Here is a 14,822-nt window from a genome sequence, read left to right as displayed (position 1 = left end):
CTTCTCTTCAATGTAGCCCTTAGGTGCTGCCACAGACCGGAGGAATAGTGAAGGCTTGCCCGCACTCCTGGCCCTCTCAGAACTTCTCTGTGGTGTGTGTTTTTTGTGCCTCATAAGCTAACAATGTAGTGAAAGCACATTTCACGCTGGTTGCATGCAATTTTTATTCATGCTGTGGATGTTTTCAGGCCTGATTAGAGCATCATGAAATAAGGATTTTCTGCTCTTATTTTTCACAGGAGCCTCTGCAGCATGAACTTCCCGTACTGACAAAATGATTTCATGCTACCAAATGGCTTCCCCAGTTTGTTGTATATGTAGTTTTTCTCTAAACTGGAGTTGTTCAGGCTTTATTATATCCAGTGATATTCTCTGCATCACCTGTATTTAGACAAAGGACATTACTGTATCTGAAACTTTCACCATTTCATTGAATATCATTTTTACCCAAAGATCCCTTTCATTGAACAAGGTGGAATCTGCCACAATGACTGCTCTTTCACGGGGTTCCTTGGAAAACTCTTCTGAGTTAAAGCCAATTTAAATTACAAATGCTCAGTAGCTGAAATTAATTTATGAAAATGGGTACTTGTGAGGAGGATGTGAAGCTATACTATGTTTTTTATTTTTTAATTACTGGGGCTAGAACCTCCACACCAGGCATATGCTATGCAAGTGCTTGGCCACTGGGCTAAACTCTAGCCCCAAGATACAAGCCTTGACTTAACATTTAGAGTTTTCCACCAGTTCACAACAGTCACAGACTGTCTCTTAAGAAACCACTTTCTTGGGGCTGGTGGCTAGCTCAGCGGCATAGGTGCGTGCCTTGCAAGCGTGTGGTTGTGAGTTCAATCCCTGGTACAGGTATAAAAAAAAAAATCACTTTCTCCTTGCTAAGCACCATTTGCTACAAATCTCTCTTAATTCTTGTGTAGTTTTTGTAACCAACAGCAACCCCAGATTTTTCCTATTATACAGGAATGGGAATAATCCCTTGTGAATCTTACGTTTTTCATGCCAATGGATGGAATCTCTGCAAAAAATATATTGGCTTGGAATTGACTCGAGGTTAAAACTGTGGTTCTGAAATGAAAAGAACAAAGGCACAGAGAATTACAGGATAGATATTACCAAAAAAAGTAAGCAAGGCACATGTAAAATGTTTTCAAGCACTTATCACAAATGTAAGAAATTGCAAAGTAGAGGAATATATCAGAGAGTAAAGCAAAATATTAAGGTTTTGATTTGTGAAGGAAGTTCTTAAATTATAAGAACAAAGGATGGAAATTATAGTAAATGATTTGTTGCGATATGATTAGATGAAGGTTGACAGGGAAGGAAAATACTAGCAAGAACGTAGAGTAGGGAGGGGCTAGATAAAATATACACATGAAAATATTACATATAAAGAGAGACAAGACAAATATATTCATGAAATCACAGTACAGCATTAAGACATAAGAAGCAAAGAGGAGCTGAGTGATACATGCCTATGATCCTAGCAGTTGATCTAGGGGCTGACGCAGAACTGCTGCAAATTCAAGGTGAGCCTGGGTGACCAAGTGATTGCCAGGCCCTCCTTCACTATATAATGAGACCCTATCTCAAAAAACCAAACCAAAATCAAAACCAAAATCAATGTTACAGCAGAGGCAAATGCAAGAAATCACTCACAGAGGCAGAGAGCAGTTACAAACAAGCTTTAACAGCCAGCAGACAGCATCTAGCAAGCTACTGGGACATCAACCCCAAGGGACAATTGAGTGTTTATACAGTTTCAGTTCCTGGCATAAAGGCCAAGGATATGTTATCTTGGAGTCTAGCTGGCAGAATGGTTGCTTTCCATCAGAGGTGGAAGGTGGTGTAACTAATCATCTTACAACAACTCAGGGCGAAGCAAGCGTGAGGTTTCACGGTTTGGCCTGCAAGGTTATTTTTGAAAAAACAATTGCAAGAACAGAATCTTACAATCTTTTTATAGCTAAAATGTCTGAAACCTAAAGTGGCGTTGGTCTAGCTCATTTCCATATTAGCAGCAAATGTGGAAAGGTGGGACTTATAAAGGGAGCTCAGTCTTCTTGGTCAAGGGCACTGAAAAAATGTTTCCCTATAAACAGTTGCTGAGTCTGAGGCTTTTTCAGCCTGTCAGTGCTCACCTGTCTTCCTGGAACTCACCTGACCAGAGTCCTTGGATGACTTCTCTCTTGATGGTCCACAGCTCTTCTCTTTGCTACAAATGGGAAACTGCTGGGTTTGCACAGTTGATCTGTTCGGAGGAAAAAGACACATGGTATGTGCCCACCACGACAGGGCCCACGTTCTCAGGTCTTTAGGGACCCTGGATATGGGAACAACTGCCTGAATTCTTTTTTTTTTTTTTTTTTTTTTAAAGAAACATGATTTATTGGAGTACAGGATCCAAAACACGTTTTTACAAAAATATAAAGTGCCCAAATACCAACTGACACAGGTGATACAGGCTTCCTGGAGCCAAATGAAGCATTCATGAAGAAACACATTTAAAAACAGTCAGTCTAAATACATATTTACAGCTGGGTCAGTAAAGGTAAAACCATTGTTCTTGGCTTTGATGTTATTCTAAGAAAAAAGGAAATCAAACCAGAAAACCAACAATTGTAACTCTCAGCATGCTCCACAGTTTCTTAGTAATGCATCTCAATGTTAATCCCATATTATCTAATTTTTAACTTTAAATGAGAGTAGTGTAAAATCCCCACAACCTCAGGCAGGCTAGGTGTCGTGAGTGGTCACATTATCAAATGCAAATTCAAGTTACCTGATTTTGGATTTGAATGATAAACAACATGGACACTGGATGGGAGCTAATTAGAGCCAGAAGGAGCTGGCTGCCGAATCTCTGTCTCTAATAATTGCCTAATGACCTTCATTTGCTATTAAGTGGTCTCAGGTGACTTCCTCAAACCTTGGTCATCCTTGGTTTCCAAAGGATAGACAAGCAGCAGCCATTCAGCATGGTGTGGGAATACTGCATGCAATGACAGGCGGCCGGGAGGGGAGGCTGGATCGCAGTCCCCTGAAGCCTGATTCACTAGAGCGACTGTGAGTGTTTTAAATGCAGACTGCAAGGTAACTAGTTCCTAATCCCAAAGTTGGCTTCTACTGGGTAATTACAAGACAGCCAGCTTGAGGACTGGCAGGCCGGAGTAGTGGGAGTTCCAGAGCTGCACAAAGGCTCGGCAGCTTCCCGCCTGACTGCTGGAGGAGCCAGGGGTCCGGAGGCCATCAGACTCCCCCGTGGGCACAGACACAGCTGTCCTGGTGCCTTCAGGGCACTGTGGCTTGAGAAGCCAGGCTACATGCATACCTCCTTGCCCAAGAGTCCAGCGCTCTGGACATAAAGACGTTTCTTTCACTCTACCCCGCCATTCAGAAGGGTCTGAAGGTGACTCTAGGGAATGACAAGGGGCATGGAACCTCTTCATTAGCTTCTGTTTTTATTTTGATTAGAAAAACAAAACCCTATTTTTTTGGCCTTTGGAGACCAGAAAGCATGATTTCTAACAGCAAATATTTCAACATGGGACTTGGGAGTCTACAAAACAGAAGCCATCACTGACTTAGAACTACTCGTGACACAGGAGCAGACTTTTAAAATTAAAAAAAAAAGTAGTCATTTCAGGAAAGGAACAGTAAATGTGGGAAAGTCCACTCATAAAGGCCATTATTATGCATTTTCTCAAAGAATCTCATGTAGTAAAATAGAAAGCTCATGATTTGTAGAAATGTGCACACATCCAAGAGAGGAATATGGAAGGGAAAACTGCCATTCTCTCAATTTAAATAAAAAAAAGATAAAACACTTGAAATCTGTGTTTCACGTATTAGCAAAAAAATAAATTCTAAAGATTCGAATTACCATTAGTTTGTTAATGTCTCCATCCGCAAGATGCTGCTGAGTTAGTGTACAACTTTACCTCTGAATACGCAACTAAATTCAGGGTAAAAAGACAAACAATCCTGACTGAGGACTGCACGCGTCCTATAGAGAAATCAGAGAGGAATTATTGCAAATGGATAAGCCCATCTGTCCAGCAAGTGACATGTTCTGAGACAAGTGGAGACAGATGTAAGGATGGATGAAGTGGGTAAAAAGAACACAGCATTGAGTGTGAGACCTCATGAAGACAGAATGTCACAAACTGTCACCACAGAACAAGCATACAAGCCATGCCACTGAACACAGTGCCTTTCAAGTGAATTCACTAGTGTAGGCGGAGAGCAACATTGTCTTTGCAGCTGGAGGAGAGCACACGTCATTTAAACTTAGGAGGAGGCAACCAGCACGACCGTGAGGTGGCTTTCCTGGTGGCGTGAATCCAGAGGGAGCGCGGACACATTTCCTTCTGGAATCCTGTTCTCTTGGAAGATAGCAGCAGCAGCAAAGGTACAATGTCCTCTACTAGACTTTACTCGTCTATGTTCTCTTTCTTTGCACTGTAAATATTCTGCACCGTTTCATAGACAAACTCCAGATCTTCTGGATACCGAATTTCTAGCTCAGCATTTGGGATGTAGTGAGTGCCTGTAAACTCTGAGAAATACCGTCCGACATCCGGGTGCGAGATTTCTTGAGGCTCCACATTATATTCCAAGTTTTCTTGGGCTGCGTATCTACAAGAACCATCCTCCACCAGCACATTGTAGAAAGGCTGATGGTGGCCGTGAGGCAGGCTGTGCACGTTCATGTTCCGGATCCACTCGTGACCCATCATGCAGGTGTGGTCCCAGCCGTAGATCACACAGTTATAGCCATACCTCTTATGCTTCATTATGAGCCCGATGGAGTAGCAGACATCCCTGTGCTTCTCATCAGAGCGCAGCTTAGCCTCCACGAATACCTCCTCCTTTTTACACTCAATGTGCTCAAGCGTGTGCTGCACCAAGTAGCCCACCGCCCTGTGCTGCCCAGGTTCGAGGGTTTGGATGTGCTAGAGGATGTCAAGCACCTTCACAACAAGACAGAAAGACTTCTCCGGCCAGATTCCCAGGTGGAAGTAGAGTCTGGCTTGGAGGAGCAGAAGCTGCACCTGGTCCGGGTACATCGCCAGGTACAGATCCAAGGAGTCTCTCAGGAGCTGGTATGACTGGTCGATGCCTTCCCGCTTCCCCAGGCTTAGCAGGTTTCCCACCATCCGCTGCAACACCTTCTTCACGTTGACCACCCCGTACAGCGTTGCGGTCACATGCTGGCCGATTAAGTACTCACACTCTTTCACCGTCAGCTGTTTGCCTTTCCCAAAAGCATCGATGTAGATGTAGTGGAAGACGTCCAGAGTTGCCCCTTCTGCGCCTTGGCACCACCTCAGCAAAAAGTGACTCGGGAAGTTGACAGGCTCCAGTGGGACTCCCAGCTGCCGAGCAATCGTCAAATACAGCAGTGACATACTGATTGGGATTCCTGTTCTGCGGATCAAAACCTGGTGCATATATAAATTCAGAGCATTATAGTAATCCATCCGATTCCCCTTGAACTTCAGCTGCTCATAAAGAACATAGTTCATGGCATCCAGCACCTGACTCTGGAGTTCTATTTCCATTATCATGGAGGATTCACCTGCCTTGAAGGCCAAACTGGGGTGGCAACTGTTCATGCCTTGGAGAGTTTTGCAAACAAGCTCCACGATGTTGTCAATCTGGGCCTGGATGTCTTTGATGCTGATGTCAGAGAGAGGGTTGCAGTTCTGATCGATATAGACAGCTCCTTCCAGATAGGATTCATAATCATCAGGCTGCTGAAGAAAAGCCTTGAGATTATTCAGAATTTTCTGTTGCCGTACGTAGTAAAGAATTTTTTTTGCATAGTATTTCCAGGACAGAGCTTTTCTTCCATGTTTAGGATACACACCAGCTCATCCTCAAAAAATATCTCTGGTCCCTCAAGGTTTTCAATGTCACTGAAGCCATTACAGGGAACGTGCTCTGAAAAGAACCTCTTTGAGAACGAGGCTACAATCCTGCGGGCTTCTAACCCAGCTTTCTGTAGAACTTTATATTCCTCCAACCCATTGACGTAGTCGGTGGGGCTGTAGTGTTTCATAAGGGAGGGCCACCTCACCCGGAACTGCTCCTTCCACACCTTCCTGCTGCTCTGGCACACCTTGCGCAGCCGCCGGCAGGCGCTGGAGACGCGGCCGAGGTCGGCGGCCGTCAGTGAGCCGCTGCACAGGATGTACTCCAGCACCTCGCCCGGCAGGCTGACGAGGCGGCTGGCCCGCCGCCTCGGTCGCGGCCTCCTCCACCAGTACCAGCACCACCATCTTGTCCGCGTACCTCAGGCCGCCGCCACCGTTGCCGCCACGGCGCATGCGCGCGCACTGCGGTGGGGCGCCCGCTTGGCCCCGCCCACCAGTTGTCCCTGAATTCTGATGGACACAGTAAAGCTCTTCCACTAGGACTAGATTCAATGGGATACAGAGAACACCACAACTATCCAGAATCCAGCGCTTGACTCTGAGTTACACTTTAGAAGCTCAGTTTTTAATTTTGGAAGGACAAAGAGTAGTCAACAGGCCTTCGTGTGAAGCCCTGTCATGCTGATGGATAAAAACCTCAACCAGAAGATAAACCAAACCTTCCTGTGAAGCAGGCTCTGCCAAGCTGATGGGTAAAAGCCTCCGCCAGAACAGAAACCACACTTTCCCATGAAGCAGGCTGGTTTGGGGGACTCAGGAGGAGATGACAGCAGCTGAGGGAAAGGGAATAGCTCAATGCTTGTATTGTCTGATTGACTCTGCAGGCCTCGGCTGGTGGTCTGGGCATCTACCTGGAGGATGCAGTGTGCACTGTGTCCACTGCAGGGGATTTCCTCCTGTCTTGTTCTTGAAATCCAATGTTTTGTTCCATTTTACTATTTAATTTTATTCCTGTATCTGGTAACATGAGCAACTATTTTGAAGATAACAGTGTGCAGTAATGTTATTTTGTGTTGTTCCACTTTACTATTTTGTTTTTATTCAATGTACATTTTGATTGGTTTTATTGTTTTGTTGTGTTTGATCTTGATATGTCTGATTACTGTGAAGATAGCAAAATACATTATGGTAGCCATTGTTGATTTCCTATTATCCTGTTTTGAAGTTCTGTGCCACTTTCACTGTTTTGCTTTGATTAGCTTTATTCTGTTTTGTTTTGTTGGGTCCTATTCTCTTTAAAATAAAATTTTAAAAAATATAGTTAAAAAAAAAAAAAAAAGTAGTGGACAGACTACCATATCCATGGGGAAGATACTGGGCTCTTGTATGTCCCAGGACTGCCCTCATCTGTCTTTTCATCTCTCGGTTTCCCATTCCTGCACAGTTACTGGAATTCATGGTGGCCTCCAGCATGTGTAGAGGAAGCAATGAGACAGCCTTATTCATGAAGCCCCTGTAGATTTTCAGCATATCTCTGTATATAATTCTTTCAGATGAATCGCAAAATACCATTCTTCTGGGCTAAACACCACAATCACATCTACAAATGTGATTGATTCCTGAAACACACACATTCTAGCTCAATACACTCACTAGCGAAGTACGAGGGCACAATGTAGCTAGCAGGCCTGGAGAAATGAGACCCCATGAAGAGGGTGCTTAGAGGCAGATCTGTAGTCTCCTAAATCTGGCTGTGGCTGAAATATCTGAATTAGATCTCTTAGGGCCTGCGAGTAGCTCAATGGCACGGTATGTGCCTGGCATACACAAAACCCTAGGTTCCTTCACAAATAAAAGTTAGAAAATTTCTCCATCTACTCACTATTCCCCAATAGACCTCTTGCCAGAAGACTTCTACTTCATGAAAGGAATCACTTACCTTCGACTAACCAGGAGGCCCTTCTGGGGTATATCCTCACCTAATTCCAAGGATCCAGAGCTGAGCACATTCCAGAGGAAAGAGAAATATGTGGTAATCCTGTGCCTAGTGAGACAATGAAGCCCAGGAAGCAAGGAGAGCTTATACTCTTCCCTTGTTTTCCCTCCTGGCTTTCAGAAGCCTGGGAAGGGTTTGAAGAAAAGACTGAGATCATTGCCTGGGCTGCCTCCACCTTGACCTCATGGGGGCCAGTCCTCAACAGGCTAGAAAGCAGCCATGTATGTATGTAGCATCAGAAAGGTCCAGGCAGGTCATGTAAAGGGGCAAGTCCAGCCTCTGGGCACAGCAGTGCTCTCTGCAGTCAAGGAGGATTTCTGACTTACCTGGGAATAGGTGCTTGGCAACCCAAGAGCTCTAGCGTCGTCTTCTCAGTCATCCTCTCGAAAACAGCTGGGGTCTTGAGCAAGCAGAGCTGGGGAAGAGAGGAGATGTGAGTAAATTCAGACAGGGAAGCTGCTCCTGGATCTGATGAGTTAAGGCCAAGATGAAGTTCAACATCCCACAGTTCACAGAATGGCTCCACCACCGACAATGACCCAGGAATTGTCAGGAATGCTCCAGGTGAGTAAACATGGGTTACGTTTGTCTGCTTCTTTGTTTGGAAATAAACAAAGAAATGTCATCATACTGCCCAGGCTGACATGAACTCCTGGGCTAACTGTAGGCTATGCATGGTCGAAGGTACTCCATTCATTATCTGCAGGCTTCTGTTCCCCTCAAAGGAACATTGCAGAATTCTCTACAACCCAGACTGCTCCAGCCCATGAAGGGCCATGCATGAGACACTGATGCAATTACAGGTCCGTGACACAGGAAGGGAAGAGTGAGGGAGGCCAGGGAGTCCACCAGTTCTGAGCAAATGGGACTATCTCAGGGTTGAGGTCAGGCTCTATGCCTGACTCCATCCAAAACCTAACCCTGACTTTTGCAACTCTCAAGAATGGGAACCCAAACTGGGCATGGTGGTATACACTTGTTATCTTACCACTCAAAAGGCAGAAGCAGAACAAACACCAAAAATTTAAGGCTACCTATGGTTACATAGTGAGTTCAAAACACCTATATAGTGAGACCCTGTCTCAACCAGCAAATAGACAAACAAATCCAAAGTTTGCTTGAGAAGAACACTCAGGATCAAAGGCCGACAGAGCAGACTCTGCATCTTCTCAGGCACAAAAATGGTCTCCAGAGCTTTTCCAAACTGAAAGGGTATCTTCCAGAAAGGGTCCTCAAGAATCTCAAAAAAAACTTTCCCACTCTTTACAAAGTGGCCTCTTTCTCATTGGGTCCCATTTAGCTCCAAGCTATCAACCTCCAGGTACCATACTTGCCCTAGAGAAATTCATTACTACCTCCTCTCTAGCTTGCTCCTGCTAAGCGATGAGTGATGGCAAAAGGCTTGCTGACACCAGGGTTGGTGCCGAGGGGTTCTCCCTGCGAGGATAATGTTCTCAGCATATCAAGGTGTGCCTTGGTTAAACACCTGAAGTTTTCATACTTGAGTACATCACCTGTACTAACCCAAGACTTCCTCCTTACTTGTAATTTTTGATCAACTGGAAATTATCCTCATTGCTGAGAAGGAAATTTTATTTCACCCACACACTGACTAATATTGGTGGAAATTGTCCATGAAGGAAACTTCTAGAAAAAAATCTTAAGTGATAGTCTAGTTTCCACAAGCTACAATCTCCTCAGACACTGGTGCTCACTGAGAAGGCCATATCTCAAATGTCTCCAGGGGCTCAAACAGAAGATACAGAAGCAAACCCCAAACCTACAAACATCTGATGTTTGAAAAATGGGCCAAAAGTATATGCTGGAGAAAACATAGCCCCTTAAATAAGTAGTGCTAGGAAAACTAGATATCCATGTGCAGATGAGTGAAATTAGATCCCTACCTTTCACCCTGAAAGAAAATCAAATCAAAAAGGTTCAAAGATCTACATATAAAAACAAACATTGAAGCCAGGTGTGGTGGCACATGACTATAATCCCAGCACTCGAGAGGCTGAGGCAGGAGGACTGTTGCAATTTCGGGGCAGTCTGGGATATAAAGTGAGCTCAATAGTGGCCTGAAATGCATATGGGACCCTATCTCAAAAAAAAAAAAAAAAAAAAAAAAAAAAAACAAAAACCAACTTTGAAACTGCTAAAGTAAAATATAGAGAAAACACTTGGATCCATAGGCATAGGCAAAGACTTCCTGAATAGTACCCTGATCACACAGGAAAAAAAGAGTGAAAATCAATAAATTGGACCATAGCACATTAAAAAGCACTGACAGAAAAACACTGACAGTGAGGAGACAACCTAGAGAATGGGACAGAAAATCGTGAAAAGCTACCCTTCTGAAAGAAACTAAAAAAATAGCTCCAAAAGAATAACCCACTCAGTAAATAGGCAAATAAACAGAACAGACAGCCCAAAAAAGAAGTACAAATGGTCAGTAAGTGAGTTTTAAGATGTTCCACATCTTCAGTCAATGAAGTGTGAATTGAAATGACACGGATCCTCCAGCACACTTCGTTCAGGATGGCTAATGTAACTACAAAAGAAGGGCAGATGTGGTAGTCCACGTGTTATTCTAGCACTCAGAGAGGCAGAAGCAGAAAAACTGCAAGTCTGAACCTACCCTGGACAATTCATATTTGCCCATACTTCAGGATTTATTTCAGAATCTGCCACAAAAATCATTCAATCAATAAATGAATAGAACTGCTTAATGCCGGTCTCAAAGGAGAGTTCCCTCCAGAGCAGGCGGCTGCGAAACGAGACTGCCCTCAATGCGTTCCTTTCCACACATGGCACCTTTCCTTTCTGCTCTGCCACATTGTGAGAGCACCACGGGTGATCTTGTCACGCACCAGCGCCATGCTACTGGACTTCCCAGACCCCCGGAGAACAAGCCACGTATGTAAATGCTTTTCTTTTGCACATTACTGAGAGTCAGGTATTTTGACCAGTAACATAAAACATACCAAGACAAAACAGAAAGTGGGAGCAGAGTCTGAAAATGGCGGCGAGCTAGGGGATCGAGCGAAGAATCTCTCCAGAGAATTCAAACTCAAAGCTAAAAAAAAAGACAGCATGGAGAGGACCAGACAAATCGATAGCGATTCTTATTAACCAAGACAGTACAGCTGGAGGATTTAAAGTCGTGCTGAGACCGGAGGCTGCAAATCCCGCGCCCTTAAATCAACGAACAGACTCGTGGACCCAGCACGAAAAGCTGAGTTGCTTTTGGGGACTGCGGAAACTGAGACCCAGATCGAGACTCCAGGTGGCAGCCAGTTCTGCACCACTGCACCAGAGCAGATGTACAGAGCTCTGGCGTTTCGAATCTAAACGGTGCACAGAAATCTGACCGGTCAGCGCTGAGCCGCGAGGTGGGGAAAAGTGGACGGCTTGGTGTGCGGCAGTCCCGGAGTGGGGACTTGCACCGGACTCTGGTGAGTACAGAAAACCCCGCGGCTGCTGGGTTTGACCAGAGAACAGCTGGCCCGCCACCACGGGGAAATCAATAACACAGAATCTGGTGCAGACACATTAGCCTGGCGGCAGAAACCGCAGCTTGGTAACATCACCAGGTCCCCCTGTAAGGAGCGCTGGTGGAAGACATCTTGAGTCCTGGCAGAGTCTGATTGCTTGCTGGCTTCAGCTCCGCACGGAGAACTTAGTGGGAGCCATCTTGGTTTTGGGCAGATCTGCTTTTCTAGAGCTCCTATCACAGAGAGGTTTGGAAGAGAACGGCTGGGACCTGGGCAGAATCCTGTGCCATTACCCAGCTGCTTCTGATTCAGGGAGAACTGGCAGGAGCTACTGGGGCTAGACCAGGCCTCTGCTTGGGGCCCAATGGGCGGATGCAGAATGGTCACAACTCAGTGACAACCAGAAAGTACAGCCTAATTTATGAACTAACTGACACAGAGGCTAGAGACTAGACTGTACCGCCCCTGCATCCCAGCCTACCCCAGATAACAGCAAATTGGGGAGGACAGCAAAAACTCAAGCCAGCACGCTTCTGAAAGGCCCTAAGCAATTCGGAGAGGGCCAGAGAACTCCAGGACAGTCTGAAAGAAACCAGAAACATGACAAGAGATAAAAATAAAAAAAAATCTCCAGCTGTTCAACAGGAGAAATTAAACCCAAGAGAACTAAACACTGAAGAGAACAAAAACAGTAACCATCCATTGCTCGACACAGCATCAGCCGAAATTAAAAAGTATTTACATGATCTCATAGAGGAATTTAAAGATGTACTCCTGATCCAAGTGAGGCAAGATATAAAGAGATTAATTAAAGAAATGACAAGCCCCGCCCAAGAGAACACAGATGGAAGAACTGAGGAAATCAGAAAAGAAAGAGAAGCATCTGAAGAAGAATTTAAGCATAACTTAGAATACATGAAACAGATCCAAAGAGAATATCAGGAAACTAAAAACTCCATTGAATATTGGCAAAATGCCTTGACAGAAACTAAAGACAACCTTCTGAAACTTGAAGAGAGATTTAGGGCTTATGAACGTGAAAGAAAAAGCCTCTTAAAAATAACAAGGAACCAGAAAGAAGCAATTCTAAAACTGGAAGATGATAAAAAGATGCATAACCTAAGAATAAAGAATGTGAGTGAGGAAGCAGGAACATCCAAAAATGAAATACAAAAAATATTCACAGAGATATTAAAGCAAAATTTCCCACGTATAGCAAAAAGAAATGATATCCAGATAAAAGAAGCATACAGAACGCCAGCTACCTACAACCAAAACAGATCTACGCCTAGGCATATAATAATCGAGATCCCAGAAATCCACCAAAAAAACAGAATATTAAAAGCAGCCAGAGAAAAGATGCAGGTTACCTATAACGGGAAATCTATCAAAATAACAGCAGACTTATCAACACAAACTCTTAAGTCAAGAAGGGAGTGGGGAGAAATATTCCAAGTCCTGAAGGAAAAAAATATGCAACCTAAGTTCATATATCCGTCAAAACTCTCTCTAAAAATTAATGAAGAAATAAGATACTTTCAAGACAAGGAGGAACTGTGGGAGTTCGTGGCCACCAATCCAACCCTACAGAGAGCGCTGAAGGACATTACAGAGAAAGAGAGGAAGAGATATCAGGATTACAGCTACAGTGGCAGAGAGGCCTCAGTGTACGGGGCAGACCATGGAATGAGGGAATAAGGTGGACAAATTATAGCAGAAAAGTGGAGTAGCAGACATGAGGCAGAGACGGTAAGCTAGTCTTTGGTAGAGACAGCTCTGAAACTATATTTAAAAAAAAAAAAAGCAGAGGTCATTGCTAATGGTGTATAACGATTTAAAAGACACAGTAGTCCTAGTGCCATATTTAGATTGAATTAAATTTGTTCTGGTCTGTCCACTCATATCAGATTTGAGGACACAGACCTCTAGAACCAAAAATAGCAGGTTATACCATGGTAACTATCCTTATTTTCCTACTGACTTAAGCTGAAATCCTGTATTACTTACATTGTCTTACTATGACTGATCTTAATTGTATCAGAATCATAAGACTATTGGTTGGCCTTGACTGATCCTATTTGAAATCGGTATGCATGTTAGAATCAACCCTAAAAGTAGAGGAAACTACTCTGAGCATGACAGGATGTAAAGGATATCCATACTGGTATGAATCAGTAACAGCTCTCAAATACTACAATGCAGTCAAAGATAAGTTTTTATAAAAATAGGTGATAGTATATTTAACTATAATAAGCCAGTGTTGTCGACAAATCTATTGAAAATAACAAGAGAAAACATAGTAGCTACGAAAGATCATTTATATTATAGTTTTATAAGTCTTACCCATTGCATGTTTATCTAGGAAATTGTTTCGCTGTCTTGTTATGACTTGGATTTCCCTATAATACAGAGAGGATAGGAACAAATACTCTGAGGAAGAGACCTGAAAAACCCGAGGCTTATTTTGTAGCATTATAATATAAATTCTAGCAATCTATTGCTTGCTGATTAAAATGACTCTGGACTGGTTTCTTCAGCTCAACTTCAGCATATGCAGAGATGGGGACGGCTATCACAAAGAGAATGAGAGATGCGATGGTAGTTGGAAATGTCTTCCCTAATCTGGAACTTGAGGACCTAAAAAGACTCCATCATCCTGTAATGATTTGATTTGTTCTATAATATGCAATAAGTATAGAAAGTGGGTGAAGTTAGGGACAACTATTTGTAAGAAGCTAGAGACAGTTAGATAAGGTAGATCTCCAGTGGACTTGCTTTGAAATCTGTATTTCTTTAAATTGTTTTTTATTTTTTTTAAATGTTCTGTTCTGTTTTGATATGGTTAACCTTATCCTCTTAGAGATGTAAAACAAATAGGTGGGACTGATAATCATATTACGGAGCTTTTGTTCGGCCATAAAGCAGAATGGTTTGTAGGGTCACTTTTTTGAATGTCATTCTAAATACTTTAATTCTATAACCTGAACAGCCATTTCGAAGAAGACAATTTGTAACTCATCAACTGGCAATTTCTTACCTTTTGTTTGTCTGTAATTTAGTATTATTTCTACCCTTTTTTTTTAATCTCCATGTATTTTTTTTTTCGTTTCCTTTTCTTTAAATAAATTAAAAAAAAAAAAAAAAAGAAAGTGGGAGCAGTGTAATGTCCATCAACGAACGAACAAACGAACGAATGAATATGTGGCATTCCATAAAATGAAATGTCCTCCCTTAAAAAGTTAATGAAGCTCTGTTTCACCTGTTATCACAGATGAATCTTGAAAACAATATGCTAAGTGAAAGAAGACACATACCAAAAGTTACAGACAGATATTCCTTGTTTAACAACACCTGTTAACGGATGTACGGACTCACTACTGAGCTACGCTGTTTGAATTTACGATCTGCACTGAGACCTATGATGCAGGGAATATGAGC

General features: G+C 43.2%; 2 protein-coding genes across 6 annotated transcripts in view; both read right to left on the bottom strand.

The window, feature by feature from the left end:
- Positions 1-14,822, bottom strand: part of LOC111753267 (zinc finger protein 709-like) — a 60,090-nt gene that overhangs the window by 39,030 nt on the left and 6,238 nt on the right. For 3 of the 5 annotated variants that reach the window (XM_063243256.1, XM_063243259.1, XM_063243258.1), the window contains exons 2-3: positions 8,217-8,305; positions 2,176-2,266 (exon numbers count right to left, since the gene is read on the bottom strand). In XM_063243256.1, coding sequence (XP_063099326.1) covers positions 2,176-2,266; positions 8,217-8,269 — 144 coding nt within the window. In that variant the 5' untranslated portion in view covers positions 8,270-8,305. Of the gene's footprint in view, positions 1-1,007; positions 1,084-2,175; positions 2,267-8,216; positions 8,306-14,822 lie in introns of those variants that run through there. The other 2 variants (XM_063243260.1, XM_023562232.2) reach the window with 2 other exon arrangements.
- LOC100718831 (F-box only protein 21-like) lies at positions 3,460-8,210 on the bottom strand. The gene is given in 3 exon segments (XM_013145447.3): positions 3,460-5,872; positions 5,875-6,251; positions 6,253-8,210. Coding segments are annotated over 3 exon segments (1,896 nt in total). The 5' UTR covers positions 6,348-8,210; the 3' UTR covers positions 3,460-4,448.

Source organism: Cavia porcellus, unplaced genomic scaffold (genome assembly GCF_034190915.1).
Source record: "Cavia porcellus strain 051 isolate PalLab524CR breed Dunkin Hartley unplaced genomic scaffold, mCavPor4.1 scaffold_37, whole genome shotgun sequence".
In the NCBI taxonomy this organism is placed as follows: Eukaryota; Metazoa; Chordata; class Mammalia; order Rodentia; family Caviidae; genus Cavia; species Cavia porcellus.
The sequence above is the reverse complement of the archived record's forward strand: the minus strand, read 5'-3'. Positions and strand labels throughout refer to the sequence as shown.